The sequence below is a fragment of the Neovison vison genome, chromosome 14 (genome assembly GCF_020171115.1).
Source record: "Neovison vison isolate M4711 chromosome 14, ASM_NN_V1, whole genome shotgun sequence".
Lineage (NCBI taxonomy): Eukaryota > Metazoa > Chordata > Mammalia > Carnivora > Mustelidae > Neogale > Neogale vison.
Window position 1 is genome coordinate 8,785,678 of NC_058104.1, and position 23,178 is coordinate 8,808,855.

The 23,178-nt window shown below is 48.1% G+C and overlaps 1 protein-coding gene across 1 annotated transcript; it reads right to left on the reverse strand.

Annotated features, from left to right (window-relative positions):
• Positions 1-234: 234 nt before the first annotated feature.
• Positions 235-16,906, reverse strand: LOC122895776 (paired immunoglobulin-like type 2 receptor alpha). The gene is made up of 7 exons (XM_044233454.1): positions 16,677-16,906; positions 15,964-16,350; positions 6,224-6,418; positions 1,959-1,989; positions 1,295-1,344; positions 1,067-1,110; positions 235-671 (listed from the first exon to the last, which is right to left on the reverse strand). Exons 1-7 carry the CDS (start codon positions 16,729-16,731, stop codon positions 534-536), a joined length of 900 nt encoding a protein of 299 aa, XP_044089389.1. The 5' UTR covers positions 16,732-16,906; the 3' UTR covers positions 235-533.
• Positions 16,907-23,178: the final 6,272 nt, after the last annotated feature.

Sequence of the window (23,178 nt, forward strand, 5' to 3'; positions counted from 1 at the left end):
ACCCCTGTGGTCCTGTTCACGGCTTGGGTGAGCGCATCCAGTCTGGGCACAGCTGGTTGGAGGCGCCTAAACGAGGTGGTGCACTTGGCAAGTGTGTGCTCGTTCTGATCGGAGGGGAAGGGGAATGGGCAGAGGAGGGGCAGCCCCTGGCTTCTGGTCTGGCTACCAGCGCTGTCGGGTTTATTGTGTCCCGCCCCGAGGCAGTCACCCAACTCCAGTACTGGGGGAGGGATCTCGGGTGTGACCTTTTATTATAATTCATTCGTGGTGAGAAGGAGAAGACAGAAATGGAAGGTGCCATCAGTTTTCTCCTTAGATGCCTTCGGGCAAATTCTACCAGTCCTTTCACTCTTGTGAGCAAGGGCTGGGAAGGTGGAGAGGGGGTTGGAGCAGATGGCTCTGTCTCTCTGTAGTCATTGGAGGCCTTCCACACCCACTGGCTTCTGAGTCTTCCCGTCTGGCCGGGGTCATTATCAGAGGCTGTGACCCGCTGGGCAGCTCAGTCAAAGGACGTCATTCTCCAGTCCCACTTGTCAGGCCTTTACGAGAGAATATAGGGTCTCCTCCTGCGGGGCCTCCTTGGGAGGGAGGTGGGGAGGTGCTGCCTGTGATGAGGAGCTGGAGAGGGTGAGGGAGGCATAGAGGATGGGGTTGTCGTCCTGGGCTTCATCCTGGCGAGAAGGAAGGAGAAGGGGGTGAGACCGTGGAAGGGGAGCTGTCCCCACCTGAGAGCAGGAATCCGGCACCTGAGTGTTCACCGACACTGCGCGCAGTCCCTCTGCTCCCTTCACCCCACCTTCTCCAAACTTTTCTTTCTTTCCTTCTTTTTTTTTTTAAGATTTATTTATTTATTTATTTGAGAGAGGGAGAGAGATCACAAGTAGGCAGAGAGGCAGAGAGAGAGGAGGAAGCAGGCTCCCCGCTGAACAGAGCGCCCGATGCGGGGCTCCATCCCAGGACCCTGAGATCATGACCTGAGCTGCAGGCAGAGGCTTAACCCAGTGAGCCGCCCAGGTGCCCCCAAACTTTTCTTTAATTCCTTCAGGCCGTAGTCTGAGATGCTTACCTTGGGCTCCAGCTTGGGCTCCAGCCGGGGCTCTGTTTGTTGTCCTAGAAAAAAATCAAGGTGTGCTGGGCTCAGGAGCATACGGCCAGGGTAGAGAAATGGGCTGGAGCCTCCAGCAGTGAGGTCATCTGCCATGTCAGGACCAGGGTCAGGACTAGGAATGGTGGGGCCCGTGTGTGAGTAGGGGGTGTGTAGGGAAGGATAGGAGTGAGGGCAGTCAGAACTCACTTTTAATCCCGATGTTCTCATACTTCTCCTCTGTGTTTTGGAAGGATCCGCTGTATAAGGAGAGGGCAGAACGTGGGTTAGAGGCTGGACAGAAGAAAGTTCAAACCTGTGTGGGGCTGTTTCTCTGTGCGTGTGTGTGTATATGGGCAGGGAGGGGCACGGGAAGGCCTGACACTCCGACGTGAGCTCTGTTTTGAGGCTCTCAGGAGGCGTCCTGGATTGTCCGAGAGGCAGTTTGCAGTGTAGCCAGTAGAGGTCCCACAGGCCTATTGAAGGCAGATGGTCCTGGAGAAGCAGCTTTGTTGGAAGAGCCTTGGGAAGGGTGAAGTCTTATCTGCCCTGTGGTTGTTGGTACAAACTAGAGAATGAACACCAGCTCTACCCACCTCCGGTCTTCTGGCCAGAGGGGAGAGAGGGGAGGAAAGGGGCTGGAGAGAAGGACAGATGTCCAGAAGATGGGCTGGAGGGACGGGGAGGTGGGAAGGTGAAGAGGAAGAGGGCTACAGAGGGAGGGAGGGAGGGAGGCGAGGTTAAGAGCTGAGGAGGGAAGGGGCTCTGAGAAAAGAGACACCCCCTGGGAAAGGACCAGGAGAGTGGAGTGACAGAGGCCCTGTGCCCTTCCCAGAAGGAATTTCCTTATTTCCCAAGAGGGACAAGCACTCACTTGGGTACCGCTCTGGCGTTAGTCTTCAGACCTGCGGGAGAACAGCGGCATGTTAGGGTACCACCTATAGAGGGCGCCTCTCCTCCCTGCCTTCCTGCTCTGTGTGCTCTGAGACCAACCTCCAGAGAGACCAGGGCAGTGGAGCTGCTCTGTTGGACCAACCTGGGACTCAGAGTGACACCTGCTGTCCTCCTCAGGCTGCCCAACCCTGTCCTGGGGCTGTCAACAGCACATCAGGGGAGCAGCTCTTGCCTGCATCGTTTTTCTCTCCCAACCTCAATTTTTCCGTTTGTTTCCTTCCCCCCTGCTTGAATTCCCCAAGCATCCCTCAACCTTGCTCCTTCTACTGCCGAGGCCCTGCCCACCCGTCCCTTTCCTTCCACTTTGTCTCAGACCCCCCTGCTTCCTCCTATCCTGAAACACTGGCTTTTTGTGCTTTCCTGAGTGGTGGTTTCTTCTCTCCTGCCTTGTGAGCCTCATGGCTGGGACCCGGGTCTGAGCTGCAGCCCATTCCTCTCCTCCCTCCACTCCTGAGACCTGCCAGTCTCCCCACCAGCCCCTTCCTTCCTCATCCTCCAGAGTCTTTCTGGGGCGTTTCCCAAGGATTGGCCCCTGCATCGCAGACATGCCCTCCACCACCCAACACCATCCTGGGAGGTCCCACCATCTACGGAGAAAACCCTCTGGACACACAGGACTCCTACGTCCCCCAAACTCCAGGACCCTCTCTTCTGCCATACCCTGGACTTTCTCTTTTTTTTTTTAATCCCTGGGACTGAGAACTCCGCAATATTAAACGCCAGCATCACGTGTCTGCTACAACTTTCTGTCCTTCCAGCTTTCTCCTGTTATCATCCTGCTTGCTATGCCTGCGCTTTGACCCCGTGAACTCTTGTGCCTTAATAATCCACTTTCTTTCCGGCTGTCCAAGCTCCCTGCTGACCCTCTCCTCTGCATTCCCCCTCTCACGAGCTCCTTGACCTCTCCTGTTCCCCTGTCCTTAGGCCACACTTAGCTGACACATCTCTAATTCTGGAAGAGGCCTATGGCAGCGGACGCTCTTTGCTTACCCAATTTCCATTTATTTCTTTCTACTCAGTTACAGAACCTTGGTTTTATTTGGGGTGGCAGCGTCCTCCCCTACTGACAGATGTGGGGAATATGACTGCATCCTCACCAATACGATTCAAGGGGAAGTTGTGGGTACGATTTTCACGAAGACGGACTAAAGGACAAACAGCTGCAGCATGGTCTTTTTGTCCTTTCTTCCTTCCTCCTGTTTCCTGCCTGGATTCAGAAATGATGGCTGGACTCCAAGCAGCCATCTTGGATCATGAGGCAACCTTCAGGACAGAAGCCAGTAGCTAGGACAGTGAGCAGGAAGCTAGAAGCCTGAGTGCCTGAGGACAGCAGCCTCTGCCATCCGCCTTCTCATCCTTTTCTGTGAGGGGAAACAAGGAACTCTGTCTTAGGTAAGCCCTGTTACTTTTCTTCTGTGGTGCCAGCAGGGGAACATAACTTCTAACCAACACGTTCTAGAAGTTTCTACACCTGCATGGGGGAGACATGATCATGCGCAGTGATGCTTTTACAGAGCTCTGGCTTCTCATCTGGGTGGAATCCTGAAATACCATCTTCTGTTCCCTCAGTGACTGTCACAGCTCTTCCTCTCCGACCCTCAGACTCACTCTAGAGACAGCTGCTGTGACTTTTCCTCTGCAGAATGAAGAATAATTTGTATATGTTGAGTTTGTCAACTTTTTTCTTCATGGCTTTTAGGTTTTCCATCATACTTAGGGAGGCCATCTCCACTGCATGGACATGAGATGGTCTCCCGTGCTTTCCTCGAGTACTGGGGTTATTTTCCCCCTCATTTAACTTTTTGATTGATCTCTGTGAAGTTATTTTGGTGCGAATTATGAGATAATATTATTTTCCCCAGATGGCTGCTCACTTGTTCCAGCACCGTGTACTGAATGACTCTCATCCTTCCCCATTGATTAGAAATGCTGCTGATTAACCTACTAAATTCTGAATATATTTTGATCTGTTTCATCCTGCCTATTTTTGGGATTTTCTCTTCTTGGATATTGGTTTATCTGTGTTTCCATAGGACTGGATTGAATCATTTCAATCATTACAGCTTAAAATTGCAGGCGCTAATGCTCATATGGTCCTTATTCTGTGCCGAGATCTAGACTCGATGCGTTGCATGTGATTGTCATGACAACCCCGGGGTGAGTGTTATTACTCTTCTCATTTCACCGACGGGTGAGCTGGGGCAGAGAGTAATAGGACCATTGCACCGGCGTTTCCCGCAGCCAGGACCTGCCTGCAGTAGCCCAGACTCTGTGCTCTTCACTCTGTGCTTTAGTATCTCCCGCAGCTAATCTCCTCTCACTGAAAGTTTTCTTCAGAGGAATTTCAGATCAATACTGGAGGCTGGTGGGGTGTAAATGATGAACGCCTCTAGCCCTGTCCTCTTGAGCTATAGATGCAGACACCCACACTGCTGAGGGACATCTCTACGCAGAGGCCGCACAGGCACATCTCCAACATACCCCAGACTAAGGAACCATCGTCCTCCCCCAAACATGGTCTTGACCTCCGTGTTCTCTAATTTGCTTGGTGGTTTCCCCGAGGACTCATTCACCCTAGTTCTTCCCACTCCCTCACCTCTACACCAGCCCAACCCCCATGTCTTACTGGTTTTCCTTCTTAAACTTTTCCAGGATCTGGCTGTCATTTCCTCCACCCACTGCCATTGGCTTAGAATGGCCCTGCCTGGCCCACCTCTGGCCCCACCAGCACAGACTGATGGATCTTTAAGGCGGACCTGAGGTGGCCACTTCCCTGCTTCACGTTGCCTCTGGGATCAGAGGCTCTTGGGAGTCATTTACAAGGTTCTCTCTCCCATCACCAGCCTTTTCCACAGCACTGAGCTACCTATGGTTCCCTCCCTGATTTCCTGCCCCTGCATGGATAGTGACCTCTTCACTACCCTCACTGTTTGCCTGGCTAATTCTCATATTCTTTGAGACTTTTTGCAGGGGTCACTTCCTATGGGAATTCCTCACTGCTTCCCCTCCTTTCTCCCAACCTACCACAGCTCTTTCTAAATGAGGCCATCACTCCCTCTCCCCTCCCTCCAGCACTGAGTTCCTTGAAAGCAGGACCTAGGCTTTATTTACATTTGTTATCTCCAATCACCCTGCTCCAGGGTCTGCCGCACTGGTTCTCAAACTTGGTCACACACACAAAAACAAAAACTTTATGGAATCAACACCACCGTGCTCTGTGGGAAAAAAGAAAAACCTTCTGCTCCCTTAGCTCTGCTGGAAACCGGAGGGTGCTAGGCCCCTGTGTAGTAGTGCATAGAATTCAAGCTTTTTCCCTCCTTTGTATATTGGGCTCAGAGTACACTGTGTCTCTATGTGAATATGGACAGTTAGCATTTACCAACATGTACCTGTCTACTTTCTCTTGTTTAAAAAAAAAAGAAAGAAAAAACTTTAAAAAATGGAGTTATAGAAGGTCAGCAAAGGGTGGGTTTGAGATGTTTGGGTGGGTTAAGTGGGCATTTTGACATCATGGCTTCTCCTTTGGCATGTTTAACAGACATCCTTGCAGTTTAAGATGACACTTTTAAAATAAAACTCTCTCCTAATGATGACTTGAGCCCTGCCACTTGATGGGAGAATCAGCAGAACTTGTAGGATCTTATTTGGAATTGACATTCTCTATTGTAATTTTGTTCCTATTTATTTTAAAATTTTCTTTTTGTTTCACTGGAAAGGAAAATGATGCTCAGTTTTAAACGTTAAAAGTGTACAAGTTGCTTTGTTACAATAAAACTAAATGTGTACACACACACACACACACACACACAAAGCACTTGATGAGACCTTTAAAAATTTAGATTCCCAAGCCCGGACCTCAAGCCCAGCAGGGAGGTGCATTTTTTTTTTTAAAAAAAGATTTTATATATTTATTTGACAGAGATCACAAGTAGGCAGAGAGGCAGGCAGAGGGGGAGGGGGGAAGCAGGCCCCCTGCTGAGCAGAGAGCCCGATGCTGGGCTGGATCCCAGGATTCTGGGCTCATGACCTGAACAGAAGGCAGAGGCTTAACCCACTGGGCCACCCAGGTGCCCCTGGAGCTGCATTTTTTAATGCAGAAGGACCTGGGGGTCATTGTGATGCAGGTTGTTCTGAGAAACACTCAGTAGGGAAGCTTGGTGGGGGGCATGGCCCAGAACCACTTACCTTTGCTTCTCTTCCGCCTGAGATAGAGTATCAGTCCCAAAATTGCAATTATGAGCACAGCAACAGCCAGCGCTACCCCTACTGCAGCTTCCAGACTCAGGACTGGAGACGTTGAACTCTTACTGTCTTCCAAGTCACCAACGTCAGTGGTGGTGGGGCCAGTGGTGGTGGGGGCAGTGGTGGTCGTCTCGACAGCTGAGAAGACATGAGAATTAAGCCGATTTTCCCCTGGAGGACTGGAGGTTTCTGGGTGAAACTGTCACATCTTGTTCCCTACTTTGGGGAACACTGGGGGTGGGGACCACTCTCTAAAGCTCTCACACAGGGAGCGGGTAATGAATCCACATCATCCAGCTTAGATGCTGACTCTATCTACCTCCCATCAGTGGTGTGACCTCAGAATCTCATTTCATCGCCAACAAATAGGGATCCCTAAATTATAGGAAAGAAAAAAATTTTTTTTCTTTTTTTTTTTTGGAAAGAAAAAATGTTTTCATTGTGGTAAAGTATAGGTAACATAAAATTTACTGTTTTAACCATATCTAAGTATATAGTTCAGTGGCATTAAGTATATTCACACTGTTGTACAGCCATCACCACTATCCTTTTCCAGAACTTTTTTGTTTTCTCAGATCGAAACTCTGTCCCCATGAAGCACTCACTACACACTCCCTTCCCTAGCCCCAGGCACCCACTCTTCTGTCTCTGTCTCTATGAATTTGACTGCTCTAGGAACTTGTTATAAGTAGAACCAAACAGTATTTATCCTTTTTGGATTGTTTTAGTAAGTGATAAAACATCTGTAAAGCGCCTAACATATATTAGAAATATGTTTGTTTTTTTTTAAAGATTTTATTTATTTATTTGACAGAGAGAGATCACAAGTAGGCAGAGAGGCTGGCAGAGAGAGAGGGACTCAGGCTCCCTGCTGAGCAGAGAGCCCTGAGACCATGACCTGAGCCGAAGGCAGAGGCTTTAACCTACTGAGCCACCCAGGAGCCCCAGAAATATGTTTTTAAGATTAAATTAATATATACTGAACTTCTACAAATAGATTGTACCTTTGTAGATGTTTAACGCACTGTGTAAAAACTGACAGAATGCTAAGCTACTGGAAAAAATTCAATGCCAATAAAATCTTCAGGTTAGTATGGACCAAATTTTCTGTTGACCCTCATTGGAATGGAATAATAAAACCATCTTTTAATTGAGATAAAAATTTTAAACTCCTCAACAAATGTATATAACATGCTATCTAGAAAAATAAAATCCAAGGAATACATATTTTAAAAAAATACCTCCTAAAATGTGACTAAAGCCATACTCTAAGCAAATTCATAGTATTAAGTGCTTTTATTATTTAAAACCAGATGAAATTTGGAAAATGAACAGAAGAAGTACCAAAACCAGAAAGAAGCCAGCCCTAAGAAAACTCAGAGGGAAACAAGTAATGAAAGCTATGTAGGAATAAATTTATTAGGAATCAGGATAATAGAAATAAATGCAGAAAGTCATTATTTAGGGGAAAAACAAACAAACAAACAAACAAACAAGAAACAAAGAAGAAAACAGACAAGACTCTTGCAAACCTAATAAGAGTCTGTTGAAATCATTTGTGATTGCATATGCTCAATTATAGGTTGATAAATTTTAAAAACTCTGAATTGGATGATTTTCTGAAATAAAAACTTTGGGAAATGGAGCTAAGTAGTACAATTTCAGTGAGAGGTAAACCAAGAAGTAAGAACTTTAGGGGTGCGTGGCTGGCTCGATCAAAAGATCATGAGACTCTTGGTTTGGGGATCATGAGTTTGAGTCCCACAGCCAGAGTAGATTTTACTAAAGAAAAAACAAGCTTGGGAAAAAAAAGGGAATTCTATTAAAGAACTACCCATCATAAGGATTCCAAGCTCAGGAGGTTTTATGGGTAAATTCTTGTGAAAATTTAAGGAAAAAATAATTCCCAAATAGATTCTAGAACACAGAGAAATACAGAAAATGAGGCAATTCTAATTCATTTCATAAAACGATAACCCTGACACTACTATCCATTCATAATTTCTTTTTTTTAAAATGCAGGTTAAGGGGGGGCACCTGGGTGGCTCAGTGCCTTCGGCTTGGGTCATAATCCTGGGGTCCTGGGATGGAGCCCTGCACTGGACTCTCTGCTCAGCGGGGAGCCTGCTTCCCCCTCTCTCTCTTCCCCCTGCCTCTCTGCTTACTTGTGATCTCTGTCTGTGAAATAAATAAATAAAATATTTTTAAAAAAAGGCAAAGCTGTGTATGTGCTGAAATGGAAAAATACTTTGTTGTACGGGGACATGAAAACAAGTCATAGAGCAGAATAGCATACAGTTTGATTCTATCTGGGTTTTGTATCTATATCTATATCTGTAAGAGAGAACATTTCTCAGAAAGAAGTAGTGGTTGGGAAATAAAGTGCAGAGGAAGGAATGTACTTGTCATTGGACTCGGTTCGGTATTGTTTGACCTTTTTTTTTAATGATGTGCAAGTATTACCAGTGCCTTTATTATTTTCAAAATTTAACATTTATCAAACTTCTATAGGCACATAATTTATTTTTAAAGATTTTTTTTAAAGATTTTATTTATTTGACAGAGAGAGATCACAAGTAGGGAGAGAGGCAGGCAGAGAGAGGAGGAAGCAGGCTCCCCGCTGAGCAGAGAGCCCGATGTGGGGCTCGATCCCAGGACCCTGGGATCATGACCTGAGCCGAAGGCAGAGGCTTTAACCCACTGAGCCACTCAGGCGCCCTGGCACATAATTTATTTTTTAAAAGATTTATTTATCTGAGAGGGAGAGTACAGGGACAGGTGGGGAGGAGGAAGAGGGAGGGAGAGAATCCCAAGCAGACTCCCTTCTGAGTGCGGAGCAGGACAGGAGCTCAGTCTCAGGATCCTGAGATCAGGGCCCGAGCCAAAACCAAGAGTCAGTTGCTTAACCAATTGCACCCCCAGGCGCCCCAAAAGGCACATAATTTAAAGAGTTCACAAATTCCATACAGTGTATAAAAACAGTAGCCCCTGCATAAGCCCACCTAATTCTGACATTAGGCTTGTTTTTCTAAATCACATGCACATACTGCTGTTTCTTGACTCAAGTTGTGTTTATTTACTTCCTACCATTGAAACTAAGGATTTAGATCCCTCACCCCCCCCCTTTCACCACCTTACTCGACCCTCCAGCATTCAATGTTCTTTTCATGACGTGGGTTCTTCACCTGGCTTCTGGGACACTGTTCTCTCTTTGTTCTTTTCCCGCGTCCCTAGTAGTGCCTTCTGTTTTCTTATTGATTCCTCCTATTCCCAGCCCGAAACAGTCATGGGACCTCCTTAGTTCAGTCCTAGGACCCCCTGTCTATCTACATTCACTTCCCAGATAATTTATCCAGTCCCATGGCATGAACCAGCAGCAACATGCTAATCCCGCCCAAAGTTACATACCCAGCCACCTCTCTCCCCACACCGCCAACTCCTAAATCTCATGCCTACTCACACCTCCATTTGTTTGTCTTGTAATGTCTCAAATTTCAGTTGTCCTTAACTCTTGATCTCTTCCCAAGCCTGCTCCTCCCCCCAGGTCCCCATCTTGGTCAATAGCAGGTCCATCCCTCAAGATGCTAGAGTCACTCTTCTTCTCTTTCTTACCCCCACATCCCATCATCTGCACATTCTGCCTGCTCAGTCTTCCAAATATAGACAGCATCTCCCCTGCCCTCGTTGTCACCCTATTCAAGGCATATCACCTCTCACTGGTGTTCCTGCTGGTGACCTTGCTCGTCTTTACAGTCTGATTCTCCACACAACAGCTGGAGGGACACTCCGAACACATCAGTGCACATCAGGACACAGCAGGAAACCCTCACTAGATTCATTGTGAAAGTGAAAGTTCTTTTCTTGGTTTTCAGAGCCACACGGGATCTGCCCCCACTGCCTGTTCTGATCTCATCTCCTGTACCATCCGCTTCTTCATCTGTTTCAGCTGTACATGTCCCACCTCATGGCCTCTGCCCTGCCGATCCCTCTTGACTGGAACATTCCTTCACTTCCTACAGATCTGTGGCTGGGCTGGATTTTTCTGCTGGCTTCTCTTTAGATCCACTCCCCGACTCTTCTCCACCTGCTTTGTGTCCTTGGAGGCTGGTTTTGGTGGACTCCATCCATGGGCTCTCTCACGCACTGGTTCCTATTCAGTGGCCATTGGAAGTCACCATCCGGGGATAGAGGGAGAGGGGTTCCTGGGTGGCTCAGTCAGTTAAGCATCTGCCTTCAGCTCAGGTCATGATCCCGGAGTCCTGGGACAGAGCCTCACATTGGGCTCTCCGTTCAGCACGGGAGCCTGCTTTCCCCTCTCCCTCTGCCCCTCCCTGAACCACCTCCCACCTCCACTCATGCTCTCAATCTTGCTCTCTCTCAAATAAGTAAATAAATAAAATCTTTAAAAAAAAAAAAGAGATGGAGAGAGGAGGGTAAGTCGTAGCAAAACTGTTGGCCCCCTCCTCACTGGATCTTGTATTAATCTGCGGTCTCAGAGACATAAAACCAATGGGGTATAGAAAGAGATGTAGAGTTTTGAGGAACGGGTTCATGTGATTTTGACAGCTGAGAAGCCATTGTGTCTGCAAACAGGAGTCCCAGAAAAGCTGGGGGTGTGGTTCCAGGCCAGACCTATAGGTTTGAGAACCAAGGAAACCATTTATATTATTCCCAGTGTGATTCCAAAATCCCAAGAACCAGGACCTCTGCCCGAGGTCAGAAAAAGTGGCGGTCCCTGCTCATCCTCTACTTTTTTGTTCTTTTCAGGCCCTCAAGGGTTTGGATGATGCCCACCCACTGCTAAACTCTTCTGGAAATGCCGTCATAGACATATCCAGAAAGAATGTCATACCATCTCTCTCGGCATCCCTTAGCCTAGTCAAGTTGATGCCTAAAACTAACCATCCCAGACATGTTGACTCTCCCCCAAAGCTACAGCCTCTCTCTGGTCCCAGTACCTTCTCTCTACCTGGCTCCTCAATCCTGGAGATGGTTGCAGGTGTGTCCCATCCCTGACTGGCTTCCCTACCCTGTGCTCTACTCAAACCTCTTCTCAGTCACCCTGTTACAATGGCTGCTTTCTCCTGGCTCTAATGTCCCTCGGACCTTTCCTGTTCCAGCTGAAGAGGGTAAAACCCCTAGCAACCTTTATCCCCCAGATTCTGCTCCATTTCCCTGCTTTTCTCTTTTCACCACCATTCAACACACAGAATTAATGTGTTGGATTTCTCTTCAACCTTCTTTCCGTACTTATGTGCAAGAGGCATTGTTGTGGACATGTTTAGGCTTTTTTTTTCTTTCTTTCCTGCTGTTTCCCTAATGTCTGTATTAGCACCTTACACACAGTAGGCATTCAATAAATATTTGTTGAATGAATGAATGAATGAATGTAAGAATATTCTCTTAGAATTTCAAAGCATTCGATTATTGTCTTCCAGCTTCCTCTGTTGCTATGGAGACCACCAGAGCCTTGGCGATTCCCAAATTTCCCGTGGCCTGTTTTTTCCTCCTTGGAAGTTTTTTGCATCATCTTTAGGCCCCTGACATTCTGAAATTTCATGTTGCAATGTCTCAAGGTAGGTCTTTTTATTTTTACCCATTACTCTGGGCTCCTTCGTTCTGGAAAATTTCAAGAGTTATTTGGTCGATATTTTCTTCCAACTACCTTCTCTCTTCTCTGTCTCTGGAACTCCCATAGTTCAGAGGCTGGCGTTCTTGGACCAATCCTCAATTTTTCTCTATGTGACTTTCCTAAGGCTGTTGTAAGAAATGACCACAAACTGGGTGACTTAAAGCAGTTTAGCTTCTCTCCGTCCTGGAGGCCAGAAGTCAGAGACCAAGGTGTGACTAGGGCCTCACAACCTCGGGAGGCTCTAGGGGAGACTCTGTTCCCTACTTCTGCCAGCTTCCAGACTGCACCCCTGAGTCTCCGCTCTGTGGCCACACTGCCTTCTCTTCTGTGACAACTGAGTCACATCTGTTACCATGTAAGGTAATAGTCCCAGGTTCTGGGGGCTGGGGTGTGGAAACGTCTTTGTGGGGGCTGTTATCCAACCCGCCACAGTTTCTAGATCTGTGAATCTTTGTCAGCCTTCTGAGGTGAATCTGTCAAGTTGATCTTGCAATCCTTTTACTGGTTTTTCCATCTTTGCCATCATAGCTTAAGTTCCTAAGAGCTCCTCGTCTGTTTGGAAAGCTCCCTCTGTTGCTCCATGCTTGTGTCCTCAACTTTCTGGAAATGGTGGTTATCTGAGTTTTATTCTCCCTCCATTGTTCTGGTGCCTTCCAGTTACTCCCCTTTGCTCCCCACCACCCCATTTGTTTTGCTGCGTGTTTCACCGGGAAGGATTCCTTAAGTGTCTAATGTAGTCATAGTTTTAAATGGTGTGTCTCTAGGCGCAGCAGAGGTGAGAGGTCAATCCTCAGGACTAGAGGATTCCTGGAGAGGCCAAGACCCAATGTCCTGGTCCCCTTGGAGGCCGGTGTGCAGAAACCACGCTGACTGGAAGCGGTGTGTGTGGTCTGGAAGAAAGTGCTTGTCAGCTACTGGGCTGTCCCCTTGGAGGTCAATGTGCAGAAGCCACGCTGACTGGAGGCGTGTGTGTGGTCTGGGAGAAAGTGCTTGTCCACTAGTGGGCTGTAGGATCTGTTAGGATTTCTGGATCCTTTGGGGTTTCCATCAGAGAGATTTCCCAGAGAAGAATCTCCTGATTTCTTGCCCTTAGCGGGATGGGGGATACCAGCTGGGTTGCCTGAGAACTGGGAGGCATCTAAGGGGGCTGGGCGTTTAGGGTCTCATCAGTTCACCAAATCTCCAGTTTTAAGGACTGATCCCTTGCCTCCAGTATGCCTGGGGTGGTGCCCCCAAAGTCCCTCTGGTCCATCCTTTCCAGAAAGCAATCTCCAGTCTGCTGGATGGGGAGGGGCCCAGAGGTTCCCTGCTTCTTAAGTAGATTCTCACCCAATCCTCCAGCTTTCTGATGCCCTTGTACTCCCACTGTCAGGGGTTCTGGGGTCGCCCTTGCTGAACAGTCAAGGAGTTTTTGTAGTTAAAAAACTGCTTTTCTTCCTGGTCTCCCCACTGCTGGTTTAGGGCTAAGCTCCCCTGGTCTCCTAGGCCAGGTAATTAGTCTACATGTTTCCAGCTTCCCAAATACTGTTTTTGACCACATGACTCACATACTTTTTTGTCCTTGTGGATTTTGTCTTAAACATTTCCCTTTGCTGTCATTTTAGTAGAGTTTGGTAGGGAGGAGAGGAAAACGTGCCTATAACCCAGTGTTTGGCCAAAATTTATGCAATATTTTCTAGTGAAAATTATCGAAAATGAACATTCAAAAAATAATGTTGCATATTCGTTAAAAAAAATAGAGGATTTAGAGGAAAGCGTCTTGTGAGATATTTACATGGTCTGTGGAAGAACACTGTGGAGGTTCCTGAAGGATATAAAATAGGGGCCATTCTGGTGGGAAGATTGGACTCACACTGATTTCCATCTCTGCAATTGCCTTATAGGTTTAATGCAATTCTGGTTTTAAAAATACCTGTAAGTGTTTTCTTCAGAACTTGGTGAGCTTATTCTAATATTTATGTGAAACACAGACCAAAACAATAGTAAGGTTTTTAGGGAAGTAATGTGGTTCTGATGGACATAGACTTACCAGCCACTGAACCGTGACAAGTTACAATCCCTAGAACAGTGCGGTAGCAACAAGGGAAAAGACAGGGAAATGGGGTTGACAGACCAGAAGTGGGTGCTATCCTACAAAAAGTCCAGGCCTATGAGTCAATGGAGAAGAGAAAAAAAGATTCCCTAAATCTAGCTGGGACGATTGATTTGTTTCTTGCTATGCAGATCAATTTAGTTCCTTACCTCACACCATATACCAAAAGAAATCCTCACTAGATTAGTGAGTTTTACTGTCAAAAGAAAGCATACAAAAATCAGAAGAAATTAAAATATTTTCAGCCCCTAGTGGAATATAGGATTTGGGGCTAAGACATAAAAAGAGGAATATACGGAGGAGAATACAGTGAGATTTGGATACAAAAAGAAAACATCTGTATGTGAAAAAGCATGATTAAGCCAACCACAGACTTCTCAGTTCTACTTGCTGCAAATTTCCCTTAGGGGGTTGTTTTTGTGTGGTGATACTTCACTTAGGTAAAAACATCTTTTTATTACTTCTCTGTATTTTAAAAATTATGAGCATGAATATCCAATTAATTGTACTAAATGTAAAAATTAACTTATTGCTGAAGAACTCATAGCGAATGTGACTGAAACCGAGAAATGAGAAGAGTTAGGAGAATTAAGGAAGGAAGAGGAGGAGGGGTCTGAGAAGAGCCAAAATCTCCCCAAAATGGCCATTTAGGGGAAGATGCAGGAGGTGCCCGAAATATAAACCCAAGCCTGTCTGGCCTAATTCAGTCGTGAGCCATTTTCTATTTGCTCTAAAACCAGCCCGGTGGTCCTACGGGGCAGTGGTTACCAGGGCTGGGGACACAGACAGTGTGACCTTCCCGCCAGGAGCAGTGATGTATAGTTTGGAACAGCCAGCGCGAGTAGCTGTAAAAAGCAAACCTACAGTTTTTCATTTTTAAGGAAGTCTACACAGCGCACCCCCCAGTGCCTGCTCCTGGGAGAGATGCCCTCCCCCCTGCTGTGGGGACAAATGCAGGTTACATGGAGGATCTAGTAATGTAGCACATCCATTATTCATGAACAATAGGTCAAGACAATGATAGCCTCAGGTCAGCTGGTGAGGCTGAGCAGTTACTGGTTAAGAGTGGAGGCTCCAGGGTTAAGCTGGGTTCAAGTCCCACCTGCACTACGATGGTGGCTTTGGGCAGGTCCTTAGCTGTTCGAGCCTCAGTGTCCCTACCTGTGGCAGGAAGACGAGGCAGTACCTGCTGTTACTGTAGGGCCGTGGCGCAGGTTGACCAGGGAGATGCTACCAAGTGTTCACCCCACAGGGCACAGTGAGCGGGAGCGGCTGTACTAGTGCTGCAGCCGTGCCTCCAACCGCCAGCACGGAGGGGCCGGATCGGAGGGGACAACGGGGACAGTACAGGCAGAGGCGGGGGCTAGGGATGGGGGAGCAAGGAGAGGAAAGAGGATGGAGGCAGGGGAAGAGGGAGATGGGAAAGGAGAGGAGGGATGGGGCTGGGCAGGGAGCACTGTGGTCTGGGTTCCGAGGAGCAGAGCAGGAGGAGGAAGTGCGGGGATCGGGAAAACAGGTCATGGGGCGTTGCCAGGAGACTGGGCTCTCGGGTGGGTCATCTTTGGGTACCTGCTGGGTGCTGGGCTGAGCCCCTGGCTGGGGAGACGCAAGACTGGGGCTGGCTGGGGCTGCACTCGTGGACGCATGACAAAGGGAAGGTGGCCCACATCCTGGATGGATGGGGGTGAGGGCAGGGAGGCAGGCTGGAGTCCCCGCTTAGGACAAGAAGGGAGGATAACTGGGCAGCCCAGAAGGTGCTGAGGCTGGGGGCGTGGGGCCTGGGTCTGGAGGGAGCCGTGAGGGAGTGGCAAGGAGGGCAGCCGGGGCCTGGGGAGATGGCGGAGAAAGAGAAAGACACACAGGAAGAGTGGGGCCTGGGCCAGGCCGGGGGGATGCGGGCGCCATGGCCTTTAGGAGCCTCAGGGCGAGCGTGGTGGCTGCCGGGGCAGCTGGACTCACCAGGGGTGATGGTGAGTTTGGTCCCGTTGATGGCCTGCCATACCTTCCTGCCGCATCTTAATGTTTCCACTTGGATCCGGCAAAAGTACATATTCCCATCCTTCTCCTGCAGGTTCGATATCTGCAGGGAGCCAGACCTCTGACCCAGTGATAATTCAAGGGAGATCCGGTTCTTGTAGTCCTTATGGATGAAACGCCGAGTACTGTTGTAGATGATCTCCCCATGGAAGTGTGTCTGTCTCAAGGCTACACTCACTCTGGGATCCTTGGCTAACTGCCAGCCATGATAGAAGGAGAAAGGGATGCGGATGGAGCCACCCTGGGGGGCTGAGAGGCGGTCTGGTTGCTTGATTCCGTAGTTATTTAGATCACACTCTGCTGATCTACCTGCAGGAGCGGAGAGGAGAGACTTGAAGCCACGGGGAGAGATGAAGACGATAACCCCAGCCCTTCTGACACCCTCCCCCACGGGCAGTAGTGGGACAGATGGTAGGACTGGCTCCCTGGCCTGGGTGTTCCCCTCGCCAGGCATGGGGTAGCGAGGAGGGTGAAGGGTTGGGGCTGACCAGCACTATGGGACCAGCCCGTCTCTTGCTGGGGCTGGGAGGCCTGTCCAGCTCCCCCAGCAGACCCCTGGTCCAGCTGCCCAGCCACAGCCCTTGCTGGGGACTCGCTGGGCCTCGGGGCAGAGCCAGGGTGTCCCGGACACTCACCGGCCTGCAGACGTGACGGCAGCAGCAGCAGAGACAGCAGCAGGAACGGACCCATTGTCTCACTCTCCTCCCTGAGGAGGAGACGACAGCAGCTCTGTCAAGGCCAGAGGGGAGGCCCTAGGAGGTGCCTCCTTGGGGAGTCAGGAAACACCCAGAGAGCGAGGATCAGGCCCCTTCAGAAGAGCAAGGGAGGGTGAGAGCCTTCCCCAAACTCACTGGCCCCCAGAATGACCAGCACTTCCTTTATCAATCTGGTTTCTTCTTTTCCTATATTGCAAAAGTGCTTCCTTGTGGTCAGAGCCCAGAGAGCCATGAGAGAGGCCTCAGCTTTATCCTCATGCTGAGGGCCGTGGTTCTGCCCTTGGCCATGTGTGGCCTCTCCTCTGCTGCCTCCGCTCCTGGCCCCTGCCAGCACCTCTACCTCTCCTTAGGAGTCAGTCTCTGTCTCTCTAGCTCTCCTTTTCATTGGATGCACATTGGCCGAGTGTCTCTTGGCCTTTGTCCTCCCGGGGGAAGGGGTGCCAGCAGGACCAGCTCCAGGTCTGCCAGCGAGAGGACAGGCAGCCAGGAGTCTCTGAGAAGAGAGAAGGAGGAGGGAACCACTGGTGGTCAGATGCCCTCAACCTCCAGCCCCAGCACCAGGAATACCCAGCTTGTTCTTTGTCCCTCTCCTTCCTGGCAGGGCCTCCCCTTTAGCCCTTCCCCTGCTGTCCTGTGCAGGACCCAAGTCTACCAGGCCCCTTCCCTGCCCTGATCAGGTCCTTTTGTGCAGTCTCACACCCTCCCTATGGTTAAGAGGAAAGGGTGGACCTTCTGGAGGCCATGACCAGATATGCAAGACCATATCTGTAGGTCCTTCTGTTCTCTACTCTAGGTGAGGAGACCAAGGCTCAGAGGAGACCTGCCCTAGGTTGTATGACTCTCAGATAGGAGGCCCAGGACTCAAGCTCTAGTCTTGCTGAGTCCACAGAGCATACTGCTCCTTCTGGATGCTTCTGTCTGGTTGTCCCTCACAACCTCTGGGCCTTAGCTCCTGAGAGCAGAGTTCTGGAGGGTGACTCTCCGGAGGCAATGTTTTTCTAATGCTCCTTGGGTGATTCCCTCCACAGCTGGGAGATTCCTGACTAATCCATAGCCTCCTTGACTAGGAGGGATATAAGGCCCAGAGCAACAGAGTCACCCTGGTGACAGTCTCTGGACCATCTCCAAAGGAGCGCACTGCCAGCTTGTGACTGGTGGCGGTTGGGCGTGAGGGAGTGGCGCTGGGACCTCTGGTGACTCACTGGGCAGGTTCTAGGAGGCTCTGCTCCCTCCCTCCCCCAGTGAGGTTGGCGTTGGCTTACTGCGGAGATGGTGATGGTGGGAGAGCACGATTTCATCACAGGAAGTGGTCTCGTCTTCTGGAGGTGGAAGCAAGCAGACTGACTTCCTTTCTCCTTTTCTGTTTCTTCCCCAGATCTCACAGTTTTTTTCCACTCTTCTCCCAGGCCAGCCAGTCAGCCCCTGCCCTTTCCCCATGTCTGCAATTCTTATATTTCCTGCCAGGCCTGAGAAGAGAAATTCTGCATTTTCATGGAATGGCTTTATCTGACCAGGCCTTAAACACCCATTGCCTCATTTTCAGCTTTAAAATATTGTGTGGTGAATGTATTTTCACCAATAGTAAATTGAGGCACCATCAAGAAACTGAACCTTAATGTCATGGAGTCCTCTGGGCTGTGGAAGGTGGTTGGGCGAATGGTAACAGTTGGAAAAGTGGACAGAAGAGAGGACAAGGGACTGACTGCCTTTTTAGCAGCTCTTCTAGAGGGTGGCCTGGTCTGTCTGAGGGGTGACACCTGAGTTCCATTTCCACATTATCTCACTAGCTGTGGGTCCTGGCTGGACAGTCTCCTTTTTGCCTGGCCACCCAAGAAGGGGGCTGGACCCCATTATTGGGTGCCCCAGCCCATTCTGTTGGGCAACATGGCATGTTTACTAAATATGCATGTTTACTAGCTAAACTTTGGTAGAGTATCTGCTATCCAGGTGCCTTGGGTCCCATTGTTCCCATATACGGTATCCCTATATGCAAGCTGCACATTTCATGTCCTGTTCAGGCCCCTGGGCCCAGCTGGATCCCCATGATGACTGGAACTGTGAGGCACGACTTCTCACAGACACTGTGTGGTTTCTGGGTTTGTTCATCCTCCCTTCTCTCAACAGCAATGAGAGTGTCCAGTAATCAGTCCTGAACTGTGGCTCTCACAGAGGGGGTTTCTGGTGGGAGGAGGGCCTGGAATTTCGTGATTCATAGATGGGCAGAGCCTAAATGCAACTTTTTAGCTCAGATGGTGGCCATAGGGGAGGGGTCAGAAGCCATGTGATGAGGAGAGAGAGAGAGCGAGAGAGAGAGTGAAGGTTATGAGCTGTGGACCACATTTTGAGAATTCTACCTTAGATATTCCCCCAAGGTCTTCTAAGTTTTTGTTCTCCTGTTCTCATTGGCCACATCCATCACTGCTCCTTCCCCCTTCACAGTACCTCACCTTGCTTCTGCTTCCCCCCCAAGGCCAGTAGTAAAGCAAGATGTAAGCTCTCACTACCTCCACTAATTGTGATGGAGTTTCTAGCCCATGCAATAAGGCAAGACAAAGAAATTTTTTAAAAAAGTGTTTTTCCTAGATTCTGTGTTTATGTAATTTGGCACTTATTCATCACAGGGCAATTGTATTAACTATTTTAAAAAAATTTTTCTGCATCCTTGGTGCTCTGGTTCCTGTGGCCTTGCTGTCTGGGGAAAGATGGTCCCTCCCAAAACTAGCCTATCTTAGATAGAGCAAAGAGCATTCCTAGGAACATGCCTTTCGTGTGCAAACTAATGAATCCAGGACCCGTCCTCTAAACCACCTACTTTATCTAACTCTCACCCACCAAGCCAATATTTCATCTGCCCTGAGTCAGTCCTGTGTCAGGTGCCAGAGAACTAGAGATAGTTGTAACCTGTAACCGAAAGCCCACTGGAATTAATTAAACTAGCCAATCCTAAACTGTTTCCCCTTCCTTGCTTATCTTGCCAGGGGAAAACCCACAAAAGGTTTTGGTCATTTCCTTCCCCTTGGTCTTGCCTCTGCCTCTTCTAGTGCTTCCCCAGGTGGCCCTCTATGGCATGGCATTTTCATTCTCTGCAGGAAATGTAAGTTCTAAAAACTTTCTTTCAGTATCACTACCCTCTCTCTGTCATCACTCAGTCACCTGTACAAAATAAAATCCTGTGAGTATAAGAACTGAGCCAAAAGACATCCAGATTGGAAGGAAAGAAGGAAAAATTGTTTATTAACAGGTGACTTGATGGTTTATGTAGACGATCCAATGGAATTGGCCAAAAAAGCCACTACAGTTGTAAGTGATTTAAACTAGGTCACAGGGGGCACCTGGGTGGCTCAGTGAGTTAAAGCCTCTGCCTTTGGCTCAGGTCATGATCCCAGGGTCCTGGGGATCGAGCCCCACATCGGGCTCTCTGCTCAGCAGGGAGCCTGCTTCCTCCTCTCTCTCTCTGCCTGCCTCTCTGCCTACTTGTGATCTCTGCCTGTCAAATAAATAAATAAAATCTTTAAAAAATAAATAAACTAGGTCACAGGATACAAAAGCAATACACAAAAATCAATTTTTTAAAAATATTTAATTAATTTATTAGAGAGAGAGAGAGACACACAGAGCACACAAGTGGGTTTGAGACAGAGGGAGAGGAAGAAGGAGAAGCAGACTTCCTACAGAGCAAGGAACCCAATGTGGGGCTTGATGCCAAGACCCTGAGAACATGACCTGTGTTGAAGGCAGATGCTTAACTAACTGAGACACCCAGGCATCCCTCAAGTGTTTTTCTATATACTAATCACAAAAAATGGAAGTCAAATGAAAATAATACCACTTACGATAGCTTCAAAATATGAAATACTTAGAAATAAGTACCACAGAAGATGTGTAAGATCTGAACACAAAACTATAAAACATTATTGAGAGAAATTAAAGGTTAATGAATGGAGATTTCATACCTAAGTATGAACAGTATTCAATGCAGTTCAGATGTCAATTCTCCCCCCATTCATATGTACCTAGAACACAATCCCAGCCAAATCTCAGCAGGCTCTTTTGTGGAAATTGAATAGCCAATTCTAAAATTCCTATAGAGGGGCGCCTGGGTGGCTCAGTGGGTTAAAGCCTCTGCCTTCAGCTCAGGTCATGATCCCAGGGCCCTGGGATCCAGCCCCACATCAGGCTCTCTGCTCAGCGGGGAGCCTGCTTCCTCTTCTCTCTCTGCCTACTTGTGATCTCTCTGTCAAATAAATAAATGCAATCTTTAAAAAAAAAATTCCTATAGAAATTCAAAGTACTTAGAATGGCTAAAAACTGACAATGAAGAACAAAGTTTACACCATCTGACTTTAAGACTTACTATAAAGCTACTGTCATCAAAAGGTATTGGTGTCAAGACAGAGAAATAGATCAATGGAACAGAACAGAGTAAAGAAAGAGATCCACAATTCTGGGGTCAGTTTATTTCTAACGAAGATGCAAATGCAATTCAGTGGAGAAATTACAGTCATTTGAACAACTGGAAATTTATATTTAAAAATGAACTTCAGGGGTGCCTGGGTGGCTCAGTGGGTTAAGTCTCTGTCTTTGGCTCAGGTCATGATCCCAGGGTCCTGGAATTGAGCCCCGCATCGGGCTCTCTGCTCCGCAGGGAGCCTGCTTCCCTTTCTCTCTCTGCCTGCCTCTCTGCCTACTTGTGATTTCTCTCTGTCAAATAAACAAAATCTTTAAAAAAATGAATATCAATTCATATATTGCACTATCTACAAAAATTAACTCAAAATGAATCATTAGCCTAAATGTAAGCCCTAAAATTATTTAAGTCAAGAAAAAAAAAAAACAGGAGAAAATCTTTGTGACTTTGGGTTAGGCCATATGTCTTAGATTCAACACCAAAAGTATGAAAGAAAATATTGACAAATTGGAGCCCCTCAAGATGAAATCTGTTTTTCAAAAGATGCCATCAAGAAAATATAAGGAGACACTACAGACTGGGAGACAATATTGGCAAATCACATAACTCACAAAGGATCTGTATCCCAAATATACAAAGAACCCTCAACATTTGTGGAAAAAAAAATCCCAATTGAAAACATGAGCTAAAGATTTGAAGAGATACTTTGTCAAAGGAGACATACAGCTCACGACCGCATGAAAAGATGTGTAACAGCATTAGTCATTAGGGAAATGTGAAAGAAAACCACAGTGAGATCACATCACATATCTGCTAAATGGCTCAAACTGAAAGACCAGCCAATGCTAAGTGTTGACAAGGAAGTGGAGCAACTGGAGATGTCTTATACTGCTGGTGGGAATGCACAGAGGTGCAAATATTCAGCCATTCCTTACAAAGTTAGATATATACCTACTTCACACACACACACACACACACACACACACACGTACCTCCCAGTCCAACCTGTTCAAGTTTGAGAAGCCCTGCCCTGAAGTTTGAGTCCAAGGACATGGAATTTAAGGACCTCTCTTGCCTGTTACCTTTCCTTTTCAGGGAAATCCTGTGAGGTAAAGGAGTTTAATTCCTACCCAACAAAGGAAGAAACGAAGGCCCAGACAGGTCACCTCACTCGCTCCAGTTCCCTCCACTGGGAAGGTCTGGAGTCTGGACCATGCTCAGGTCTGTGTGTCTTTTTTTTTTGAGCCTCCCCTCCCCAGCCCGCCGCCCACGGGTCTGTGTGCCTTGTGAGCTTGGTGCTTTCCCAAATGACGGTCCTTCTTCCTAGCTCCCGCCACAGCCCCACCTCCTGTCTCCTCCCACAGCCCTTCCTACAAAAGCCCTCCAGTGCTGCTTTCATCCAGCTGCTGGTCAATTTCTGGGGAAACAAAGGCAGCAGGGATGTGAGTGTGAGGAGAGGCAGCCCATGGAGTGATGAAAGATGACAGCGGGTCTCTGAGAACAGGGAAGGAAGAGAAACTGAGAGCCAGATCTTGATCTCTATCTCTGCACAGTCTGCTCCTGTGCCACGGCTGACATAAGCACTCTGTTTACTTCCTCTTGTTTTCCATCAGAGGGAGGAGGCCAGGCTCAGAGAGGGTTTGTCCTTCCCTGGCTGGGGGCAGGCACGCAGTGAGCCCTCCAGAAATGAGAGCCCAGCCGGGAAGGGAAGACTCACCCATGTAAAGCAAGTAGAGGGAGGCCCCAGAGTTAATGTTCGAACCCTCCCACTTCCTGGGTGCTGGGTGTTTTGCTCATTTGCTATATTCTTGATGCTTTGACATCTGCGGCCTCACTGACCGGGGGAGACAGCCCCTCGCAGTGCTAGCCAGTTCGTAGAGATAGCAAAGACTTGCTCAGGAGCACGCCTTTCTTTTTATTTTACTTTAATTTTTTAAGATTTTACCTAAGAGAAAGACCCCCCCCAAAAAAATAGAGAGAGAGCATGAGTGGGGAGATGGGGAGAGGGAGAAG

Excerpts from the sequence above, each read along its gene's own strand:
- LOC122895776 (XM_044233454.1), bottom strand. The coding sequence starts at position 16,731 with ATGGGTCCGTTCCTGCTGCTGTCTCTGCTGCTGCTGCCGTCACGTCTG. Across the intron at positions 1,990-6,223 it reads CAGGCGGAAGAGAAGCAAAG|GTCTGAAGACTAACGCCAGA; the intron begins GTAAGTGGTTCT and ends GTTCTCCCGCAG. Across the intron at positions 672-1,066 it reads AGCCCAAGCTGGAGCCCAAG|GATGAAGCCCAGGACGACAA; the intron begins GTAAGCATCTCA and ends CCTTCTCGCCAG.